This window comes from Macaca thibetana, chromosome 1 (genome assembly GCF_024542745.1).
Source record: "Macaca thibetana thibetana isolate TM-01 chromosome 1, ASM2454274v1, whole genome shotgun sequence".
Taxonomy (NCBI): Eukaryota; Metazoa; Chordata; class Mammalia; order Primates; family Cercopithecidae; genus Macaca; species Macaca thibetana.
In genome coordinates, this window is record NC_065578.1 from 7,712,032 (window position 1) to 7,736,879 (window position 24,848).

Below are 24,848 nucleotides of genomic sequence, written 5' to 3' on the forward strand. Positions count from 1 at the left end.
AGTCGAAATCATGCCACTGCACTCTAGCCTGGGCAACACAGCAAGACCCCGTCTCCAAATTTAAAAAAAAATTTTTTTAAGTGAAAAAATAGATCTATTTGTATTACTGGCAGCATAAAACAAATTTATGTTAACACCAAACTTTATTTATTTATTTATTTTGAGACAGCGTCTCATTCTGTCACCCAGGATGGAACACAGTGGCATGATTACAGCGCAGTGTAGCCTCAGCCTCCTGGGCTCAAACGATCCTTCCACCTCAGCCCCATAAGTAGCAGATAATTTTTGAATTTTTTGTAGAAACAAGGTCTTACTTTGTTGCCCAGGCTGGTCTCAAGCCCCTAGGTTCAAGCAATCCTCCAGTCTTGGCCTCCCAAAGTGCTGAGATTACAGGCATAGGTTACCATGCCCAGCCAACACCAAAGTTTTACATTACATAGGTGAAGCTACTATCCAACTATTTTCCACCAATTACCATCTAATAGGGTTGAAATGACATGACCTTTCAAACTTCCAGATACAGGTGACAAAGAACATTATATTTTTAATATAATTTCTATTTTCAATATTTAAAAATTCTATCTACTTTTAACATCTATGCAGCTGTCACCTCAAAAAATTCAAAACAGATTCTAAATTTTAAAAATTTCCCAATTTATGTTCCAGGAAATTTAAGTGAAAGGAAGGAAAGCTATAACTAAAATTTACTAATGGCTAGGAGTACTAATATACATATTTCAAAAAATTACCAAGGAATAAATATTTAGGATACTCCAGAGAAAAATTAAATCTGTAAGCAGTTTCAAACTCCTCAGTTTATGAATGTTTTGGTTACTTCAGCTATTAAATTTTAATCAAGCTAAAACATAGGCCTTTTTCCTTCCATCACTAAGAATGTCAATGGGATGAGGAGGGAAAAGCCGAAAGGTGGGAGGAATAGAGTAACTAAATCAGCTAGAATGATGGAAACACGCGCCCTTCTGTCCTTTTAGACAGCATGTTTCTTGAAAATAGGTTACTAGTTCCTAAAAAAGAACACAAAAGCTATTTACAGGCTGAAAATCTAAGATTTTCCATTCTCAAATTTTCCTTTAGAGAATACATTTTGGGATAAAAGGGAAAAAATACATTGATTTTAAGGGGATGGGCAAAGTATCTGATACGATCTAATCGTAAAACATAAGATCAAAGATAAGAATTGAAAATGCAACTTCCAGGCACCAGGCATAATAATTTATATAGACTCTAAAAAAGAATTAACTTTAAGTATATTACTTAAACTTCACTCCAGTCCTTAGAAACGTTTCATATCCTTGGGAAAGAGTACCATCTCTTCTTCCACTGAAGGCCTTGATAATTACAGAAGATATTGCCAGCCAGACGCAGTGGCTCACACCTGTAACCCTAACCCTTTTGGAGGCTGAGGCAGGCAAATTCCTTGAGCCCAAGAGTTCGAGACCAGTCCCGGCAACGTGGCAAAGCCCCGTCTCTACAAAAAATTTAAAAATTAGCTGGGTATGGTGGCAGGCGCCTGTATTACCAGCTACTCAGGAGGCTGAGGTGGGAGGATCATCTGACTGGGAGGTCGAGGCTGCAGTGAGCCATGATCAGGCCACTGCACTCCAGCCTGGGCAACAGAGGGAGAGATCCTGTCTTAAAAAAAAAAAAAAAAAAAATTCCCATCAAAAAATAGTATGATATCCTAAAAACAAAGTTAGATTAAATAAAACCACAAGCTTACTTCCATGGCCAGAAATGTCTTTGGCAATTCCATTGCTAAAAATATTCCGGAGAATTTGTAAAGCCTAGAATAAGCCCCGCATATTTGTTTAGACTTCTTTTTTTTCTTTCTTTCTCTCTTTTTTTTTTTGAGACGGAGTCTCGCTCTGTCGTCGAGGCTGGAGTGCAGAGGCGTAATCTCGGCTCAATGTAACCTTGAACTTCTGAGTTCAGGCAATCCTCCTGCCTCAGCCTCCCGAGTAGCCGGTACTAGAGTCTGGTACTACAGCCGCACAACACTATATCTGGCCTTTTTTTTTTTTTTTTTTTTTTTTTTTCCTTTGAGATGGAGTCTAGCTCTGTTGCCCAGGCTTGAATGCGGTGGTGTGATCTCGGCTTAATGCAACCTCTGCCTCCCGAGTTTAAGCGATTCTCCTGCCTCAGCCTCCTAAGTAGCTGGGATTACAGGCACCCGCCACATCTGGCTAATTTTTGTATTTTTAGTAGAGACAGGGTTTCGCTATGTTGGCCAGGCTGGCCTCGAACTCCTGACTTCAAGTGATACACCCGCCTCAGCCCCGCAAAGTGCTGGGATTATAGGTGTGAGCCACCATACTCAACCTAACGTTTTTTGTTTTTTTTTACTTTGTGTAGAGACAGGGTCTGGTCAGAGACTAGTCTGACCAGTTCAAACTGATCTTGAACTCCTGGCCTCAAGCAATCCTCTCTCCTTAGCCTCCCAAGGTGCTGGGATTACAGGCATGAGCCACCACACCCAGCTGTTCAGATATTTTTCAATCAAATAGTATGGGAAAAGGTCTGTGCGAAGTGACTTCATAATCTTAGCACTTTGGGGTACTGACACAGGAGGATCCCTTGAGGCCAGGAGTTCAAGACCAGCCTGGGCAACACAGGGAGACCCTATCGCTACAAAAATTTTAAAAATTTTTAAATTTTAGGTAGCACGCACCTATAGTCCTAGCTATTTGAGAAGCTGAGAAAGGAGAATCACCTGAGCCCAGGAGGTCGGGGCTGCAGTGAGCCAGAATGGCACCATTACACTCCTACCTGGGTGACAGAGTGAGACCCTGTCTGTAAAACAAACAAAAAAAACTCCAAAACATGAAACAGCCCAAGAAAAGCAAGGCTTAAGTCCTAACAGTGCCTCTAAGCAAAAGAGAGCAATGCACTATCCCTGAAAGAACAAGAAGCTGAATAAAACTTGCAAAGGATCATTAAATCTAATATATGCCTATGGTAACAAAAAGCTGTTTAAATCGTAGGCAGTTATAAAAGCATAGGGTTATTGATATTTGTGATCTAAAAATAGGGCTTGATGCCCCTTTTTAGAAAAAAGATAATGAATATGATGAAAAGACAGTCTTAAGAATAAATTGACTGGGCACAGAGGCTCACGCCTGTAATCCCAACACTTGGATTCCAAGGCGGGAATCACTTGAGGTCAATTTGAGACCAACATGGTGAAACCCCATCTCTACTAAAAATAAAAATTAGGCCAGGCGTGATGGCTCATGCCTGTAATCCCAGCACTTTGGGAGGACGAGGCAGGATGATTACCTGAGGCCAGGAGTTCAAGATCAGCCTGGCCCACATGGCGAAACCCCATCTCTACTAAAAATACAAAAATTAGCCAGGTGTGGTGGCGGGCGCCTATAATCTCAGCTACTCGGGAGGCTGAGGCAGGAGAATTGCTTGAACCCAGGAGGTGGAGGCTGCAGTGAGCTGAGACCGCACCACTGCTTTCCAGGCTGGGCAACAGAGCAAGACCCTGTCTCAAAAAAAAAGAATAAATTAACTGACAATTAGCTTTGATGGAGAAGCAGACACAACACTGCTCCGGGTGAAAGGAAAGCGGGCCCAGCCGGGTTCTCTGATGCTGGTAGCAGTCAGCCTTGTCATTATAGGTCAGTTGGGTGCTTTCAGAATTTTCTTAATTTGTTACATTATAAGTCGACAACTAGTAATCATCTTTCATTTAGGGTAGCTGGATTAATCCCAACATTTGTATTAGCAGTTCTTCTGAAAATCCAGACGTCTTAATATCTTTCACTAAAATCAAATATAAAAAGCAATCTCTCGTGATCTTTATCAATGGTTATTTTTGGCACACTTAATGGGGAAGTATGCCAAAGCAGAGAAGCCACAGTAAATAATGAAAAAGTAATATAGCCTCAAGAAACTTCTGCACCACTAAAAAAGCAACCAGATTGGAGTTCTTTCTAAGCAACAAGTAGGTAACAAATATAATACAATCAGCATTTCTAAAAACGCACTTTATAATAAATTTTCATTTTTAATTCTTAAATGGTACTACAGTATCAAGCATGAAAAGCACTAATGTTAGAAGTGATACTTACTAATGATAAATGCCCACTTAAGTAAAAATAACTCTTTTAACACTGGTTTGACTGAGTTCTGAACAATCGAGTTCAATCAAGCCTCCCACCTCAGCCTCCTGAGTAGCTGGGACTGCAGACATATGCCACCACACTCAGATAATTTTTAATTTTTTTGTAGAGATGTGATTTCATCATGTTGCCCAGGCTGGTCTTGAACTCCTGAGCTCAAGTGACCCACCTGCCCCAACCTCCCAAAGTGCGGGGATTACAGACGTGAGCCATCATGCCTGGGCTGATTTGAGGTTTTAAATGACAAACAGCAGAACCTTCACTGTTTTTAATCTTAACTTTTAAATTATTTTCAACACCTAAGCAATCTACTGATAGGCATCCATAGTCAAAAAGTATAGATCCTCTTTCCAGAAAAATGCACATATATAGGAGACTTTGCTAGCAATTTCAGGATGTTCAGACCCTCTAAAACTCAAAGACTTTATGGATTTCAGATTAAGAATGACGAGAATTTGGGCCAGGCGCAGTGGCTCATGCCTGTAATCCCAGCACTTTGGGAGGCCGAGGCGAGCAGATCACAAGGTCAGCAGTTCGAGACCAGCTTGGCCAACATGGTGAAACTCTGTCTCTACTAAAAATACAAAAATTAGCCAGGCATGGTGGCAGACACCTGTAATCCCAGCTACTCTGGAGGCAAAGGCAGGAGAATCACTTGAACCCGGGAGGCAGAGGCGCAATGAGCTAAGACCGCGCCATTGCACTCCAGCCTGGGCAACAGAGCGAGAGTCCGTCAAAGAAGAAAAGAAAAAGAAAAAGAAAAAAAGAAAAGAAAAGAGAAAAGACCAGAATTTGTAAAATTCAAGTCTTATAGGATAATAGATAATGCTTAATGTATGCTTGCTATATGCTAAGTATGGTGCTAAGAAATTTAATGAATTATTTTATTTAATTTTTGCAACCCTTTGTCATAGATAGTAGTATTATACCCATACAACAAGTGAGAAAACTAAGAGTTAGAAAGGTTAATTAACATATCCTATGTTACCAAGAAACATGTCAAAAGAAAAAACGTTCCCTAAAGGAAAATGCACAACAAAAACAATGATTAAAAAAAAACACACACACTCCAGGCACTGTAGCTCACACCTGTAATCCCAACACTTTGGGAGGCCGAGGTGGGTGGATCACAAGGTCAGGAGGTCAAGATCATACTGGCTAACATGGTGAAACCCCATCTCTATTAAAAATACGAAAAAAAAAAATTAGCCTGGTGTGGTGGAATGCACCTATAGTTCCAGCTACCCAGGAGGCTGAGGCAGGAGAATTGCTTGAACCTGGGAGGCAGAGGTTGCAGTGAGCCGAGATCGTGTCACTGCACTCCAGCCTGGGTGACAGAGCAAGACTCTGTCTCAAAAAACAACAACAACAAAACATACAGAGCCAGGGACAGTGGCTCACACCTGTAATCCCAACACTTTGGGAGGCCAAGATGAGAGGATTACTTGAGGTCACGAGTTCAAGATCAGCCTGGCCAACAAGGCAAAACACTGTCTCTACTAAAAACACAAAAACTAGCCGGGTGTGGTAGCCCACACCTGTAATCCCAGCTACTCAGGAGGCTGAGGCAGGAGAATCGCTTAAACCCAAGAGGTGGAGGTTGCAGTGAGCCAAGATCATGCCATTGCACCCCAGCCTGCGTGACGGAGTGACACTCTGTCTCAAAACAAAAACAAAAACAAAACAAAACAAAACACTACTCAAATAAAACAGTTCAAACCACCCCTACAATACTATCCTAATTATGTGTGTTAACCACCCAACAGAGGTCAAACACACAAAAAGATATGGCTAAAAGAATTAAAATGCTAACTAACTAATATCCTCACTAGTCCTTGATCTTCTAGTGAGGAACAGGATGGGTGCAGCCAACAGGAGTCCTGTTCTGCAGAGCCACAACCGTGACAATGAAGATAAATGTGCATGTAAGTCCCCTTGAAAGGTTGCAACTTTCCTGCCTTGGCTAGAGCCTCTGTCATGGTGCCATGTGGTTTCTATGTAAATCCGCTGGTGGGTAGAATCATTTCTGACCAGTTTAGGGAGGTTCTGGGTAATGTTATCTTTGCCTTCTTACCTCCCTCACTACTCCCTCCCCATCACTGAACACAGTACTTTTTACTAGAAAACATCCAAGCTAAAAGATTATCAGTACAAGTAAAAATGTTGTCTCTCTAGCAGATAGAAAAATGAACAGATAAGTTAAAACTTACAAAATTAAATCTGATGAGTTTATTCCATCATTAGTGTAGAAACACAGATCACATATACCTGAATATGCAAAGAAAGTTAAATTATGATGCAATCAATGCTATCCTATAAAAACTAAATTAACAAAAATAGTCTATTAGGGAAGACATCTGGTGTATCACGGCAAAAAATGTTAATGATATTGTCTGCAACCCTGTAATCAATTTTTTCTCCCAGCAGCTCTCTCATTACACTGTATTAGGTCTGTGTGCCTGCAGGATTTATGAGAGCTCCACATATGGGGAAGCTTTGCCAACTGGCTCTGATTCAGATCCAGCTCAAATGACTTTGGCAGCACAAAGCATCATTAAAGAACAATCAATACAGTTAGTTTTATGTACCATCATCTTGACTAAAAGATGATTTGTCCTCTCACTACAGAATCTCTCACACCTACATATAATGTACCCAAGTGCTCCACCAGTCATGAACTTAGTTAAATCATCAGTAGACACAAATATTTTTATTGCTAAAAATTAAATACTAGTCATCATTAATTCTAATATAAAAAGTTTAAAAAAAAATTAATGTTATTTTGGGGAAGACTTAAAATCCATTCAGCAAATCCTGTTGAGTATTACACTAAATAAAAGTATTAATAATAGCATCCACATTGGTTAAGAAAATATCAGCCTGAAAGATAAAACCTGCTTTTTAGATATATGTGGAAATAAGACATACCAGTAAATAAGACATATTGGTAACTGGTAAAGGCTGAAGCTTTAAAAGTAGGTAGTCACACTGGGAATCTACTAATTTGTCCCTTAAGACGTCAGTCTTTCTCTGGGAATTAAAATTAGACTTTTATCTACACTACACTGGGTTCTCTCTTCTACCGTAAATGGCTATTATTTCAAGAATTCCAAGGTTTCCACAATGTGAAACCCCTATCCCCTTTTTTGGTATGACCCTTGAGTAATTATATCAGCAAATATGTAAACATGTTATGCTGTTGCAACAATTACTCCTGATTTGGTTACAATTATCAATATATCATCTCTACTGTCTTGGTCCTCTTCATTTTTCTTACCCATGAATGGCAGCCCTAGCCTCCTACTTGGAACTTTCACCATCTTTCCCCGTTCCACACCGCAAACTGCTGCAGTCAATCTTCTTAAGCAGTGGTCTGCAAGTTGGCTTGCCTAGAATAAAAAAGCTTACACAAGCTCTCTACTGCCTATGACATAAAATGTTAACTTTGCTAACCCTGAAGATACTCTATAATCTAGCCCCATTTTATATCTCCACATCTGCCTCCCCAAATCCACTAACCTGTGCTCTTCAGTGACGTCCTGCGGGTCATCTTCTCACAACTCCCAGACTCGTCAGCCTCACTGCCTGCGTTGCTTATAAGGACAGGCTGCCATGTACACCTGGAAGGCTGCTACACTCAGCCTATCCACTTCTTATTGATGTGTGAAAAACATATCCAGCTCCTCAAAACCTACCCACCTTCACAGAACTTTCCCAAGAGCCACAGCCCATCTGGAGCACTTTCTTTTCTTTGCCCCAAGATATTAATATTCTACACTGCAACTGAACAATTCACCATATATTGACAGCATCTTGCATTGTGTGTGTCTAAGTGTGAGAGACCTTGCTATCCTCTTGTATCATTTGCTAATTCACTATGAACTGGGGTGCCACAGTCACTTCTCTACACTGACTTCAATGCTTAACTAAAACTACACTTCTTTCCTATTAACCCAGTAGTCATTCAGAATAATAAATACTCGACTTTCAGAAAACATTACCATTAAATTCTCCATTAAGTCCTACCATTAAAGGAAGGAAAAGGAAGACAAGTGTGAACTTTCCTAAAAAGGGGGTGCACTACACGATAATAACCCCTGTGATCACCCACACAGGTTCCTGTGCTTTAAGGGATAAAGCACTAAAGATACTTCATCATGCTGCCTCTTACACATCCCTCAGGACCACCACTAGTAACAGAGGAATAACCAAGGGATAGCTGTAAGAAGTATAGCTACAGCCCGACCCAAGCCTCTTAAAGTGCTTATTCTATATTTAGCACTGGAGAAAAGCCTCGCTATGTCTGAGCAATACTCTACAAAACGTCAACCAAGAAGACAACACCCAAAATAGTTTAGATTGGTGGGCCATGAGTCCCAATGAGCCTGGGGAAACGCACATTCCACACTTGAACTCAAACTTACCCCCTTTTTTCCCCATTTCAGTTGCCAACATCCATACTCGCTGCTGATTGCCAGCTCCTGCTCCTTGCAGCAGCCCAGCATGCTCTCTGCTGGTGCCAAAATACCCTTCCACCAAACCCCGCTAACTTCTGGAACTGTCCTAGAGGGGTAAGGCAAGTCCCGTATTTTGCTTCCTCTGTGCATGTACTTGTTACTCCTTTAAAAACACATATAATACAGCACATTTTAAAAGGGGCTCTGGGGAGGGAGGTAATATTCCTATTTTATACCCTATGGGATATAAAATACTGATAGCTTTTAAAAACGGGATTCTCCTTACCCCTACAGGCCCTCTCCCGGCTTCAGAAAGATGCTGTGGTGGCTGTGATGCCACCGGCAGAGAGCATGCTGGGGGGTCACACAAAGCAGGAGTTGGAGATCTGCAACAGGCCTGGGAGTTGTGGACCTAAAAAAGAAAACAGTTTTAAGTTAACGTGCCCAATGCTCCATCATGCCCTGGTTATTAGGGGCACGCAGCACACAAGTAGGTATCTGCAAAAACTCTTTAGCAGATGACCTCTGAAACCTCAGATAATTTGTTCTACCACTAAAGTTAACCTTTTTGCATTAATCAAAGCTGTTACCTTATTTCAGTGTGAACAAACATATGACCCTTCTGGCTCTACACTTTAATCCAGGTCCTATCATAAAGCAGTATGGTGTGTGCCCCTCAAAATAACCAAGTTAAGATGTGAGATAGTGCCAAAGCACAGTTAACAGCAACATGCTATGCTTATAATAAAAACAGAGATGCAATGGCGTCAGATAAACACAACCGTAAAATGAATCACAAGTGGACAAACTGAGCTTTCAGAAGAGTTTCTAATGACAGAAGCTAGAGGCATAAGACATGTACTTAATAAGGAAATAGGGCATTTGCGTGGCCAAAGAAAGGCCCTGCCATTTTCTCAAAGTTCAAATTTAACTGTGTAAAGCTGAGGGCAAAGTAAACAGACAAAGGCCCCAAAACAGAGGGAAAAAGACAACAATCGCATGAGTTATAATTTTCTCCAAACGCCCACAAGGTGAGTATAATAAACAGGCACAGAGCATAAAGTTCCAGAAAGACATTACTTATTTTTATAGGCAAAACTAGTTTAGTATGTATCACGTGTCCTTTTTAAAATTAACTTTGAAAACATTTAAAAACCAGGGGGAAAAAAAAAAAAATACAGAACAACTTCTGAAAGCTAGCGCAGTACACCTCAGATAACAGTTTGAATACGTTCCTTTTCAAATATTTTAGAGAGTACATAACATTTTTTAAACCAACTTCATGTGGTTTGGAATGAACTAAAAAAACATAAAATCCCAATACTTATGTAAGAACCTGTCTTACGTTTGTCTAAAAATTACAGGTGAACAACCTTTTAATATTAAATCATTATTAGGGTGACCTGTTACATATAATTCCCTTTGAAAAACAAAGAGTAACAACTTTCTGTAAACAAAGATTTTAATATATTTCATTAACTATTTATTTTTGTAAGTCTCTTAAGCTCCCTCCACACACACACACACACACACACGCACACACACAAAACAAATACCAGGAAAACAAGCTAATGTTCAGAATGTTTTATCATGATCATTTTCTTTTCTTTTTCTAAAGATTACCATCTAGAGTACATCCTGGGATCTACACTAACATGTCTGTGCAGTCAGGCTCTGATCTCACGGCCTCAGTGATAGTGTAGCTGACAGAGTGTCCGTAGCCATAACCTTCTCACCACACACCTTCTCCCCGCCATCCCCAACACTGCAAACTCCAAATTAAAGATTCAACTGTGCACCTGAATGTACAGCATATTCAATAATTTTTGCCAGAAGCATCAAAATAAAAATGGACTTCTGGTTAATCTCTTCCACTAGGAATACGACTGCCCAAACCACTCAAATCCTTACATTCAAATTAAGGGTTTTAAATCAAAAACACCTGGTAAAGCATTTCCAAATACTTCTGCATTATTTTAAGCATGCAAATAGTTCAAGTAATTATTAAAACATTTTACGCATTTTAAAAAGGCATTTTTTTGGCCGGGCGCGGTGGCTCAAGCCTGTAATCCCAGCACTTTGGGGGGCCGAGATGGGCGGATCACGAGGTCAGGAGATCGAGACCATCCTGGCTAACACGGTGAAACCCCGTCTCTACTAAAAAATACATAAAACTAGCCGGGCGAGGTGGCAGGCGCCTGTAGTCCCAGCTACTCGGGAGGCTGAGGCAGGAGAATGGCGTGAACCCGGGAGGCGGAGCTTGCAGTGAGCCGAGATGGTGCCACTGCACTCCAGCCCGGGCGACAGAGCGAGACTCTGTCTCAAAAAAAAAAAAAAAAAAAAAAAAAAAAAAAGCATTTTTTTTTTTTTTTTTCCAAAACAAGTCATTGTTCTTACATACGAAATGAGAAAATGTTGACAGCATCTGTTTCCCTAGTTTTTTTAGTACTTCTAATAGGTTTTTCTTGGACTATTGAGTTGGTTCTTAATACAAGCATCCATACATACATACATACATACAAATTACAAATTTCCAATTGAAAAGAATTAAGTTTGAACAAGACTTTACCAATATTCTTGCACAGTAGATTGCTGCAAGTATCAGATTGTCTCAACCTTTCTTAAGCTCCTTTAAAATTAGAATACCTAGAGTTTTCTGCATTGAAAAAAATTTCACATATAGATAACAATTTTAGTAAATAACATTTTCAGAAATATATTTTATGGAAACACATATAATTAAACAAAACTTTTTCAATAGTTTCTTAGAGTCCCTCGATACAAGTAAATTAGAAGAAAATGAATTACCCAATCTCACAGTAGTAGCTAAACACTAAAACTTAAAATCCCAAGTACCCTATCCTGACTGGCAGCCATGAGTGAAGACAAATTGCTGGGAAGCTCAGAAAATGGGGCCAATAAAATGCTGAGATTATTTATTCCCAAGGCGTCATTTTGATTTCCACTTACGTTAATACCACTCTGTCCATTTAGAGGTTGACATCAATATCATGCAAAAAGGATGTGGTGGTTCAAAAAACTTTCAACATCATTACTCCATGATTATGGCAGGAGGGGCAGTATAGATATACAACCTCCTCTGACCAACTGCACCAAACTCAGGGCTACAGAATTCCATCTTGCTTAGTGCGGTGGCTCACGCCTGTAATCCCAACACTTTGAGAGGCCGAGGCATGCAGATCATGAGGTCAGGAGTTCAAGACCAGCCTGGCCAACCTAGTGAAACCCCATCTCTACTAAGAATACAAAAACACAGCTGGGGGTGGTGGCAGGTCCCTGTAATTCCAGCTACTTGGGAGGCTAAGGCAGGAGAATAGCTTGAACCTGGAGGCGGAGGTTGCAATGAACTGAGATTGCACCACTGCACTCCAACTTGGGTGACAAGAGTGAAACTCCGTCTCCAAAAAAAAGAATTCCATCCTACCTCTTGCCTCTTAAAGAATTAAACAAAATTAGAAATTACAAATTTATATGTGTAAAGGCCACTTGGTCCTTGGATATAATAGCTGAAAATACTTGATAATGAACTTTAATGGAAAGTTTTTACTTCATTGTCCAACACTACCCAACAAGTCACAAATGCATAACTGGGTGATACTGACCTTTTTATACGGCACAAGCCAAGAAAGTAGAGAGAAGAAGGAGCTATAGAAATACTCAATTTTGCAGGCCTACCTTGAAGGACTGTCAAAAACAAAACCAGAAACAACGGATGTGCCACACAGAAACAAATCATCATAGCATAAGGCATTTTTCATAACAGTTGGCCTTTTCTGGGAGGTTCACATGTATACTAGGCCCTCATTTATCTTTACTGAAAGTCAGTCATATGGAAAACTCAAAACAATATAATGATGCTTTAAAAATGTTATGACTTAGGCTACATTCATTCAAACTCCTAAAGAAAACAAGAAACTGAATTTTCTTCAAGTATTTTAAAAGAAATAGAGTTTTATTATTTCTATACATTACACCCTGCAGGCTAACAAAAGGTAAGTGAGTAGACTTCTTTGGTTTAAGAGAATGTTAATTTGTTGTTGATGTGTGCACTGTTATCAAACAACTATTACTAAAGTTTTTAAAAAATATTTATCCAGTGAATTTATTCCACTTAAATGTTACTTCATTCAGCATTCAGTAAATACTTACTGGGGACATTACCGCCAGCCAATGTGCTATATATGTACACAATATATACATCAGTGAATAAAAAGCATAAACCTAAGGTACCAACTAAACACCAACATCACAATCAGTGTCATTCTATGGGGCACTGGACACTTTGTAAGTTTGACCTTTTAATTTAAAAACAATCTGCTTGACAAGGTAGGTACTTTTTTTTTTTTTTTTTTTTTTTTTTTTATTTTTTATTTTTGAGACAGAGTCTTGCTCTGTCACCCAGGCTGGAGTGCAGTGGTGCGATCTCAGCTCACTGCAACCTTCGCCTCCCAGGTTCAAGCAATTCTCCTGCCTCAGCCTCCCGAGTAGGTGGGACTACAGGCGCCTGCCAACACGCCTGGCTAATTTTTTGTAATTTTAGTGGAGACGGGGTTTCACTGTGTTAGCCAGGATGGTCTCGATCTCCTGACCTCGTGAGCCACCCGCCTCGGCCTCCCAAAGTGTTGGGATTACAGGCGTGAGCCACCGCGCCCGGCCGGGTAGGTACTTTATATCCCAACTTCACAGGTAAATAAAGAAAGTTAAGAGGGTTAAGTGTATTTCCCAAGGTCATGAAAGATGGCAAGTGATGGAAGGAGTATGTGAACTCAGACAACCTCATGTCGAAGTCTGAGCTCTGAACCTGGGCAATCTATCATCCCTCATCTCAATCCCAGAATAACAGACCCTAAATTCTGAATTAGCCATGTTCGAATTATGTGGACTTCCTGCCCACCCCCCACCAAAAAAGGGCTCTAATACAAGATTTACCTCCTATTAAACGAATGCCCATTCCGTGAATGTCCATACACTACATCTTCTGTGCTAAGTGGTAACAGCCAAGCTGGGATTAAAGAACTGCGGTAGATAATGCATAAGTCTGATAATTAAGTCACTATGTGTACACTTGAATGTGTGCACAAAGAGTGTGTGTAATGAAGTTGCTATCTGATACCTCCCAGCATCATCTATGGTTCTAATAAGAAAAGAAGACATAATTACTCATCCTCAGTAAGTTTTTGTTACAAAGGAGGAGAAATAGCTTCTTGTTACTTTTAACGCATTTTGAAGAAAATAAATTTGGTGGAGGGAGGGGAATCTCAATGGCAAGTGGATCCTAAGATGAAGTTCATTTCTCTGCAGCCCTTCTGCTATACTGTCATGGAAGGCATGAATAAAGGGTGATGAGTAGCAAACAACTTATGAGTACAGACCAGGGATCAGAGAGAAATTCCAAGTGTTTTTCCTCCAGCTGCTCACATCTGACAATGAAACGAGAGGGATATGGTATTAAATGATAAATAACTTGGCCCCCACATTCACAGCAATAATGGAAATGTGCATTCTCCAAGGTAACTAGTAGTATGCATCCTTAGCTATTCCACATTCAGAACTAGCACTTAGAAGGTAGGCTGTTAGGGACACAAATGATACAGCGGCATTCTCATCTATGTGGAGCCGTAACAATATGTCAAGCCCAGCTAACCATAACCTGGAAACACTTTAACATCCCCAACTATCACCCCCAACTCTAAGGAATCTCTGTATCTGGCTTAACTTTAAGGACAATTTAAGTTTTAATAGAACAGTTAAGGAACCAAAAGGAATCAATGTTATTAACCCAAAACAGTACTTGTAATAGCTACATATACTACCTAGAAACTCATTTGGTATAAGTAACAGCTGAAACACCTATGTAACTTTAGGAAACCAAAAGCATGTTTTCCTCTATTGTATGAATGATGGCAATGCAAGAATCCACACTGAATTTCCATGGAGAATATTACAGGAATCAGTTTGCTTGCTTATTCGTGAATAAAGAAAAGGTAGGAACTGCTACAGGAAACTACTATACAAGGAACTCTTCAGTGTTATACTGAATGAAAATTACTGTCTCAATGACCTTGTTAGCATTCTCAGACTCCATGATTATTTCCAGATGGCAAATTATTTGTCTTATACTTCTTAATGCCTGGGTTTATATAAAAATATGATTTTATTGTTTGTAGTAAACACACAAAGAAATCATTTCTTTTAGAACTAAAAATGAATGCCCTTCTTGTCAATCCTATTCGGAATGTTCTCCAAAGAAGATTGACATCCAATAATGCCACAAGTTGTCTGTCCACTTAGAATCTAAGATCACTGAGGGAATTAACAATATTTTATACTTCTTCAGTCCCCCTTTAGGTGCTGAGTTCAATAAAGAACACAAAGCAGGTATTCAGTAAATGACTGTGGAAAGCCCTGATTATAGCCAAAACATTCCTATTTGCACTCTGTGATATAAAGCTCCTCAATGATACTGACTCATTCAGAACAAAACCTCAAAGTAACTAAGTCACATGGTGACCTATAAAAGCTATGAGAGGGCAGCAGAAGGGTTGGAGATGTTAACCTAGGCTCTTTCCCTTGCAATTCATGAAGATACACTCAAGCTAGCCCAGGTGAGAGCTCTTTACTCAGAGCAAACAGGACAATCTAAGAATCCCATGGGAAGAACATCAGTACAGTGGGACCCAGAAGAGTCCAGGAAGAGATGGCTGTGCACGCACTCCCCTTGGCAGTCTGCTGCTCTCCCCACAGCTTCCCTGTCCTCCGCTTTTCCTAGCATGTGAGCTTGCCTATGCCAGCCCTAACCCTGCTCGTCATTAAGGTAATTCTTTTTTTATTTTTAATTTTTACAGATACATTAAGGGTAATTCTTGAATTAGCCATTTACCTTTCCCCTCTACTAACTGCCTCAGTCTCTCAGTTTCTCAACTCTAAATTCTAAAAATGAAATTTGGCTCAATTAATCTTTTCATGCCAGGCCACAAGGATCACAGATTGTCATTCCATATTACTAGTCCTTCAAAAAGCTAAGTAAAGACTTCGCCAGCTATTTTACTATTTAGTTCAGAAATCTACAGTGCAAAGCAACCTTTTTAATCAACAATACTTCTTTCTCCTGCTTCTAAGTACGCGCTGCCCATAATTCTACCCCGCCTCTTCTGCTTGCCTGACCTCCTGCTTTTGACTACTTGTTCCATAAATACTTTGGGTCAGCGCATTCAAACAAAATCAGACCTCTCCATTTGTAAATAAGCCCAATCAAATGAATACTTCCTAAGAGAATGAAAGCTTCCTAATAGAATACCTAATTCACTACCTTTAAAACCTCAGCTCAGTTAGGAACTTAATTACTTGATACTATCATAGCCTCCACCTACCCTGTGGAAGTGTGGGCTCGAAATACACCTACCAGGGTAGGACAGTGGTGTCCCTATGTGTTTTGATGGTTGAATATTAATAAAGCAGAAGCCATGGATCCTATCCCCATAGGCAAGATAACCACACAACCTATCATCCACATTCAGACATTTTTGAGAGTGAAAGGGGAGGCTGTTTAATAGTTTGGCAGGACAACAGACAGGGATCAGGACATAGAGGCAGCTGTGTTCTATACCACAGACTCCGATTCCAAGGGAATGCAGCAGCAGAGTTGAGAAGACAATCCAAGTCCCCACATAAAATACAAAGACCCTTCTCCTTACCTCATATAGAGCTATTTCATGAAATGTGACCCAAGGCCCTCGATTCAATAAACTGCCATTATTCTAGTCTCGGTGACTGGCGGTAGATGTCTCCTCCTCCCCATGCCTCACCTCATTAGCTTTTGTTGTCTTTACCATCGTAATCTTACCTACTAATGTATATCATAAAGGGCATTCACCCAGTTATTTTTACAGTGCCCAAACGTACTTTATACACAAAATTTCACCATGGCAAAGGGATTCTCATTTATAGTATAAACGATGAAATACACTTCTCAGTTACAACCCCAAACCAACTTTTTATTTTATGATTGTTAAAAAGATAAAATACCTAATTACTCAACATTTCAAAGCTATCGGTTTTTGTTTCTTTCATTGCTCCACTAGTCATGTTATCTGCTGTGAGCAAAATCAAATTCAATTTCTTCTTCTTTTTACAATCTTGCAGAGAAACAAAGCTTATTTCCTTCTGCTCATCTTTTTCCCTTATAGCTTCAGTAAACTGAAGGAGAAAAAATCTTGATCATTTTCATCCATTTGATTATCTTTTACTAAGTACAGAGAAGCAAGAAAATAAGAAAGTGGAAATAACTATATTTATTCCCAGAGCAAATATTTCATCATCTGTTATTCTTACACAACAACTATGAAGATGTGCTGAATACAGAACCTCAAACAAAAACATGAGAAACAGCAGTGTGTGATTTAGAAAAAGGTATCTAAACATACTGCACCCTACTTCCCTTATTGTTTTTGTAGACAGCTTTAATGTGTTGTATTAGACCAATACTGACAACAGAAGCTTCAGCTTTTATTGCTGTTAATACCCTGAGCAATTACCGTAACTCAGCAGGAACCTCTGCCCAGGACAGCAACTATCATATTGTAATCAGCATTTCATAAGAGATGCTGTTCAAACATGAAGGCACCTGCTAATGTGCAAAAAACTGTACAAAGGGGGCTCAAGATCTAATAGGTAAAATAAAAATATTTACAATTTTATTTCACAGCTATGTATTTTTCATGGTGCACTGATATTTGGTTTAGTAAAAATCACACACAAAGACAGTGGGCAGGAAAAGGGCAGTAGCAGCAGCCACTACCAAATCAAAACGCTTCAGGAGTAAGGCTGCACCCGTATTTCAGGTGTCAGTGCTGTATCTGTTTAAAAAAAAACACACACACACTTTGGAAGGAAAGATATAAGTAGCAAAGACCTCTAAAAATGGTTTCTAAAAATTCATATTGACATAAAAACTGGATAGAAAGCATTTGATTTACAAGATTAAACTGGAAGGCCACCTTGCAATGCAACCAGGAAAGTTAAAAGCCACCTATCAAGAATAGATCCATCTTAGAAGTAAATGGCACATCTGACTTTGTCTTAAAACAATAAGCATGCAACAACTTAAGCAATAACTTTTTAACAAAGAAAAATAAATAACATGCGTTTTTGTTTGTTTACTGAATATACTAATTTGGTACTTGGGCCATTAAAAATGATTAAAAAAAAAACAAAGGAAATGCAGAAAAAGATCTTTTCAAACTACATTTTTTAGACTGAAATATCACAGACAACATATGTCAGAACACAAATATTGTCAAATTACAAAGGATGCTGGAAATAAGAGCATTCACAGATAGCAATACACATCTCTACAAAGCTAAGGAATTAGGAATTCTCTACACCTAAGAGTAGAGACAGTGGTTCACAATCTTCCAGGTACTAGGATCCCTTGTAAGATCAGAATGTTTCAAAAGATTCCCAAATGATACTACTTCGGTAGTATTTCAAATGCCAATTGTTTGAGGAAAATAACAAACACACACTGGTTCCTGACAGGCGTGGTAGCTCTCACTTGTAATCCCAGCACTCTGGGAGGCCAAAGCAGGCAAATCACTTGAAGTCAGAAGTTGGAGACCAGCCTGGCCAACATGGCAAAATCCTGTCTCTGCTAAAAATACAAAAAAAATTAGCTGGCTGCACTGGCACACACCTGTAATCCCAGCTATTCGGGAGGCTGAGGCAGGAGAATTGCTTGTTCCCAGGAGGCAGAGGCTGCGGTGAGCCAAGACTGCACCACTGCACTCCAGCCTGGGCGACAAAGCAAGACTCTGTCTCAAACAACAACAACAAATAGTGGTTCTTAACTGTGTATTGCTTTTAAATAAGTGAAATTTTTAAAAATCATAAAAGCATACTGAAAACAGGCTGAAAAACTGTTGTCCAGACGTGTGAGATCAATTTATTCATATAAAGCTTAGCATGTTTATTTGCAGACCTCTGCCAAATCTCTGCAGATATCCAGGGATCCAAAGCCTAAAGTGTGGGAACCACTGGTCTAAAAAAGTGATTTCATAATGAGGAACATCAACACTTATATATTCAGGAAGAATTTTTAATGAGAAAGTACAGTAGCTACGTCCTCACTTCTGCAACACAGGGACTAAAACTGGAAAGAAAGTATAACAGCTTTATCGTGCCCAAGCCAGACTTCTTTCAACCTCTACCCCGGGAAACCCCCACAACAATTTCAACACACTCCACACCAGCCGAAATATTGAAGGATGTGACAGGTTTCCATTGGAAACTATTCTCTGACCCATTTATATTATTTTCCCTATTCATCAATTTACTGAATTTACTTTACTTCAGGCCCTTAACAATGGCTGAGAAGAAACAAGCTACTTCAGAAATTCAAGTGAATTTATCTGAAATTGTCAAAAGTTACTAAAGGGATAAAAACTTCAGAAATACTGTTTACAATATTAGCATTATGAGAGTAAGTGTTACAAAGCTGAAAAGATGGAACTAGTAACCCTCATTTCAGTGCTACTGCCACAAGGCAGTCAGCACTCAAAAGGTGAACTGGTAACCTCGTCAACAGCGATGGACTAACAATAAGAAGAGATAGCCAATGGAACTGGAAAAAGAGAGAATACAGAGCAGAGTGAACAGCACATTAAAAACGCTTACCAGTTTGAAGTCTTGAATGCTACAGATGAAATACGGTGTGTTTGGCCTCCGACTCTCGATATACACACAGTCTTTAAAAGAAAAAGAAATTTTAAAACAATGGCATTTATCTTTAAAGGAACAAAGACAGGGCCCATAAAGCCACTGCATAAATAAATAAATGACAAGGCACATATCTTTTATTGTAATTTTTTTTCCAAAAGATGATATTAAATTGCAAATATCTTTATGCTAAAGGAAAACAGGCCTTTGGTTCTTCCTGATTATTTTTCTAATAATTTAAAGAACCTGATGAAGCCTAAATTATTTTCTTCAGAGTCCCTGAAGAAGGAGGGGAGGATTCCAAAGGATTATCCATATTCAGATGAAGACATTTAGATAAAAGAAACTGCTCACTCAAGATCACACATCAAGATGAAATCTTGAGTATCTTATTCATATAGATGCTCACATGTCTTCAAAAAAGAGAAATGGCTTTGCCACGTGCTACTATATTTGTAATAAATATTTTGTGAGGAAATAAGTGAAACATGCAAAAATGACTAGTTTGAACATGCTACTACGATGACCTTTTCAACTAACCAAAAAGAGAAAGAAAACTAATCTCTTAGAGACAATTTGCCATTACATTGTACCCTAAACACATTTTATTTTCTAATTGTAAACAAAACCAATGCCACTAATCAGAGATGGAATAAAGTAAATCAAGCTGCATTTTCTTCAGGGAAGAAGAGTGCTTTCTTAAATTACATTCGACATGACAGTGGTTGGAAAATAATTTTTGATGCTCTCAATGACTGGAGTGTAAAGCATTGCTTTTTTTCTTTTTTTTTTTTTTTGGCTGGTCTCCAACTCCTGGGCTCAAGCAATCCTCCCACCTCAGCCACCCAAAGTGTCAGGATTACAGGCATGAGCCACCATGCTTGGCCAAGGTTGCTTTTTAAAATGCCATGTTAAGACACTTAAATAAAAAGCAATGATTTTAAGGGAAGCAGTGGCTATAGAGACAGGTAACCTCCTCCTACCCCCATATCACAACCTGAGATCATCATAAAGCTTAGGACAGGAAAGTCTATGTATTATTTACTGAAAAGTAAAGTCACAGTCAATCAAATCTAGGAAGAGTGACCATAATGCCTCATTCATTCACTCATTTTGCATAGACAGGGCCTCACTATGTTGCCCAGGCTAGTCTCAAACTCTTGGGCTCAAGCTATCCCCCTGCCTTGGCCTCCTAAAGTGCTGCGATTACATGCAAAAACCACCACGCCCATCCCATAATGCCACTCATTTTATACTTCCTCTTGACCCTTCAGAATGGGTGTGTCTCAGAATAATTCAGATGCTTGACAACACAGGCAACTTCCTCTACTGCCTCGTTTGTCTTATGCGTTGAGAGCCAAGAAAAAGCACAGAAGTAGCAACAGGGAGTCATCACAAGCCCCAACAGACCCACTAAGATGATCAAGAAGTCCTCACAAATGAGACATTCCAAACACCTTTCTGCAGAACATCAGGATCTTTGTACCTACCCAAAAGGCACTCCAGAAAAAGAAATCTCAATGACAACTATTTAGGCATTCAGAATTCCCCAACTGATTCTCTACTCAATGACGGACTCAACAGAGATTTAATCCCTGAATCCATGTAAAACAGTAGCTCAGGAATGAACTGTTGCCTAAGCTTTCCCTATATCTTGTTCCAAGGTCCCAGATGCTAAATAACTCTGCTTCAGCATTCAGGCAACATCAACTTAACATGCTAATCATCTTAAGGGACAAGCAAGAGAATTCTTCCCACCACAGTAGATCATTCTTTCATACTCCTACCTTGGTATTCAAGTAAAAACAGAAGAAACTCAATTCCCTAGATAAAAACTGTATCTCCAAATTACGCAATTTTGGAACAACCCAAAGTTCTTAGTTTCCTGTGTTTCAGTCCCTGTTATACCCACTGCCAGCATTTCAAATCTCTGGTTATCAATTATTTACCCATCTTACTCAACTCAACATGCCCTCTCCTTTCTGTTGCTTCCTATATACTATATTTCATGACATTAACACCATCACAGCCTAGCTACTGACAGAGCAGGAGCATCACCATCTTGGACAAGCACCGCCACTGTAAAGTTCCCCTTGATCAAAAACTGCCTAAATCCAACCCAAAGGGCATCAGCCTAATGGCTAATGACATCATGACCATAAACCACAACTGATATATCCAACCAGAAACATTCCAACCCTAAGATAAACCCCTCTCTGACCACAGACCTGCCAGCCCAGAGATAACCTCCCCTCTGGCTAGAGAGATGTCAGCCCTGAAACATTCCAACCCCACAATAAACTTCTCCTCCACCAAGAAACATTCCAAGCCTGTGATAAGCTCTCTTGCCCTAAACCCTTAAGTAATACTCTTAGTCTGTAATAGAGAGTGCTCCTGACCAAAATCAGCGAGAAGCCCCTGTCAGGTTTCTTCTCCAAAATGAACCTGGTCTTTTGACTGTTGAGCCACTTTTCATACTTCTTTCCTCATTCTTTAACTCGTACAGCTACGACTCACTGGCTTCAGAACTAATAGGTCCCTTTCTAATTAATTGCTTCTACCTTCTTGAGGCTCAAGTGACAAAAAATACTTCAATGGTCTGGTCTCACTCCACACCCCAACTTCCCCTAGGCTGCATTCACTACAAGAAATCCCAGCTCTGCTCCCAGTCGGCAAAACTCCTTCTTCTTTCCTTCTACCAGTCCCTGATCATACCAACCTTAGAATTAGTTATCAGTTCCATATGGAGTAACTTCTCATGGCTCCTCTGTAACTAAATGGCAATACTTCCCTTCTTTTACATAACATTAACAATTTACTTTCCTTATCAAGTTATTTGGCAGTCAGGTGGTCTGCACTGTCCACTAACAATTTACTATCAATCTTGTAGACTCAGAGGAATGTACTCAATTCTACGTTTCCTGTACTCACCAATGACTAATGTCTGCCATTAGTGTGGGGGTTAAAAAATATAAAAAATAAAAAATAAGGCCAATGCAGGTGGATCCCTGGGGTCAGGAGTTCAAGACCAGCCTGGCCAACCTGGTGAAACCCCAACTCCACTAAAAATACAAAAATTAGCTGGGTGTGGTGGTATGCACCTGTCATCCCAGCTACTCAGATCACTTGAACCCAGGAGGTAGAGACTGCAGTGAGCTGAGATCACGCCACTGCACTCCAGCCTGGGCGACAGTGGAACTGTCTTTTTTTTAAAAAAAAAAAAAAAAAAAAAAAAACCTGAAATAAACGGGAGATGCTTAGAAAGCAAAGACTATGTATAATGTTATTCTTTTTACACGAAGAAAAGCTTTATTTATATATACTTTAAATAATCCATAGGATCATGACACACCATCTTACTCTGAGACATAAAGCTAACTTATATATAAAAAACTTTCCAGAAAAAGGAAAGAGAACCTATGTTCTTTCATTTCCCACTGCAAAGTTACATTCAGGAAAAGGACTGCCTGTAAATACACTAAGATATAGCTCTGTTAGAGAAGGAAGGAAAGGAACATGCTGGTATGTCAAGGGCAGCCAAGCACATCTGTTTGCCTAAACACATCTCAGCAGTTGTACTGGAGCTGCCTCACACACCTAGCCTGAGAAATTCTGCCATGAGGGATAAGTGTGAGAGAGATCCTCAACCGGACATACGGAATTACCACTATTACTTTTTATTAGATTAAAAGCCACCTCTTTTTGTTTAAAAAGCGATTATGGCAACTCAAACTAATCCACAGCTATGAATTCATAACAGACAGTCCGATACACAAGGCTAATAATCTGTAAAATGGGTGAGTGCATCAAGGGATCTCTATTAGTACTTAGAAACGCATACATGAAAAAGTTAGAGAAGCTCACTGCAAAATTAAGTGACAAAAGTTACAGTTTTGTAAGCCACTGGAAGGTGGCTATTAAAAAAAACAAACTACATACATAGTGGTAAAACACAGAATGGCTAAGATTGGGGTAATAAGAACTAAAAATATTTCACACTATGTAAAACTTGCCATAGGAATGGGAAAAAAAACACATTGCTTTGACCTGATTTGTCTAATTCATTTTTAAAATCAAAGCATGATGAATTATTGTAGAGTCAAACTTTTCTTTACAACCCTCTGACAAATATTAGGATGACCCAACAAAAAATAAACATAATTTAGAATTCAAGTCTCACAGAAAAAAATTCTATTTTATATTACTCTTAAAAATATTCAAAACAAGGTTCAATTAAAGCCAAATTGTCATATAAAAAGTATTTCCCTTTGGCTTATTAATCAAGCAGCTATTTAAGAAAATAATTTATATAAATGTTTACAGTTAGCACAAAAATATAGTGCTTTATTTGAAAAGGGAAAGATAAGAACATAGTCAAGAGCAATGTTAAAATCTCAGTTGGAATATATGCCCAGTAATATTTTAAAGCCAAAATGATTTGGCAAGATTTTCATGCAATTTACCAGAGTGCATGGGTTGTCTGAAGCTGGTTATAAAATTGGTTTTAGTCAGTAGGATCAATGATTCTCAACCTGAACATCTCTCATGGCCCCCAAGTACTGCAGATACTTCTTTTTTTTATTAGAAAGCTAGCAGTTCTGAAAGAACTGCGCAAAGCTGATGCGATCCATTAAATGCATAATGCACATTTTCAGAATTACCCATATAAAAACACGTATTTACCAGAATTGAGCAAACGGTTTCTGCAGGGCAAGTATATATATTTTTTAAATCTTCAAATCAGCATGCCTGTAATGGGCCAGAAAAATGAGTGAGGCTATTACCATCAATATCAATTATTCCAAACAACACATGATAACTAATGTGTCTTTACTAGGGATGTCTAGAAATGAAACCATGGGTCTAGGTTGAGACTTACTCTCTAACATCCAACCTCTGTCTGGGAATGGATCACAGGATTAAGTGACCTCAAATCCTTGTTAACAGAGAGCAACAAAATCCGTAATTTGGGCAATGATACTGAACAGAGGTATTTCTGGCTGTTTCTCACAACCTCAGCGTAGCTTCATGTCCAAAGATCTATTGTGCCATCTGTAAACAACAGAGTATTTGCTAAGCTGGAGAAGGAAGTCAGCCAAAACGTGAAGGCAGATTCTCAAGGCAAAGAAGGTCCTCTGCTTTTTCAACCCTCAGCAAATCAGCAGGTTTATGTAAATATAGCAAAAGCACAGTCCTCTCAAGGGTAAAAATCACCGTCTGAAGCATTAGGCAGTTTGTCATTATGAAACACAAAGAACCTGTCAGCATCTTTCCTGACAGCCTCCTACAGGGCAGAGTGGACACTTACCTCACCCACTAATTTAGCAAGCAGTGCCATACACGCCAGCATTAAAGCTGTGGTCACAACATACATAGGCAACGTGCCGCCACTGCTCCACCTCATAAAGAATTTTCCTATCAATGTGTTTCCGCCTATTAATCTTTGAAATACCTTCTCATCCCTTTGCAAAGCATGGCAGTGCCACTATGATATAATTTCCAACAGAAA

At 39.4% G+C, this 24,848-nt stretch overlaps 1 protein-coding gene across 1 annotated transcript in view; it reads right to left on the reverse strand.

Annotated features, from left to right (window-relative positions):
- The window catches only part of RERE (arginine-glutamic acid dipeptide repeats), a 392,536-nt gene that overhangs the window by 250,322 nt on the left and 117,366 nt on the right, over nt 1–24,848 (reverse strand). The window contains 2 exon segments of the mRNA XM_050787836.1: nt 8,892–9,017; nt 19,298–19,368. Coding sequence (XP_050643793.1) covers nt 8,892–9,017; nt 19,298–19,368 — 197 coding nt within the window.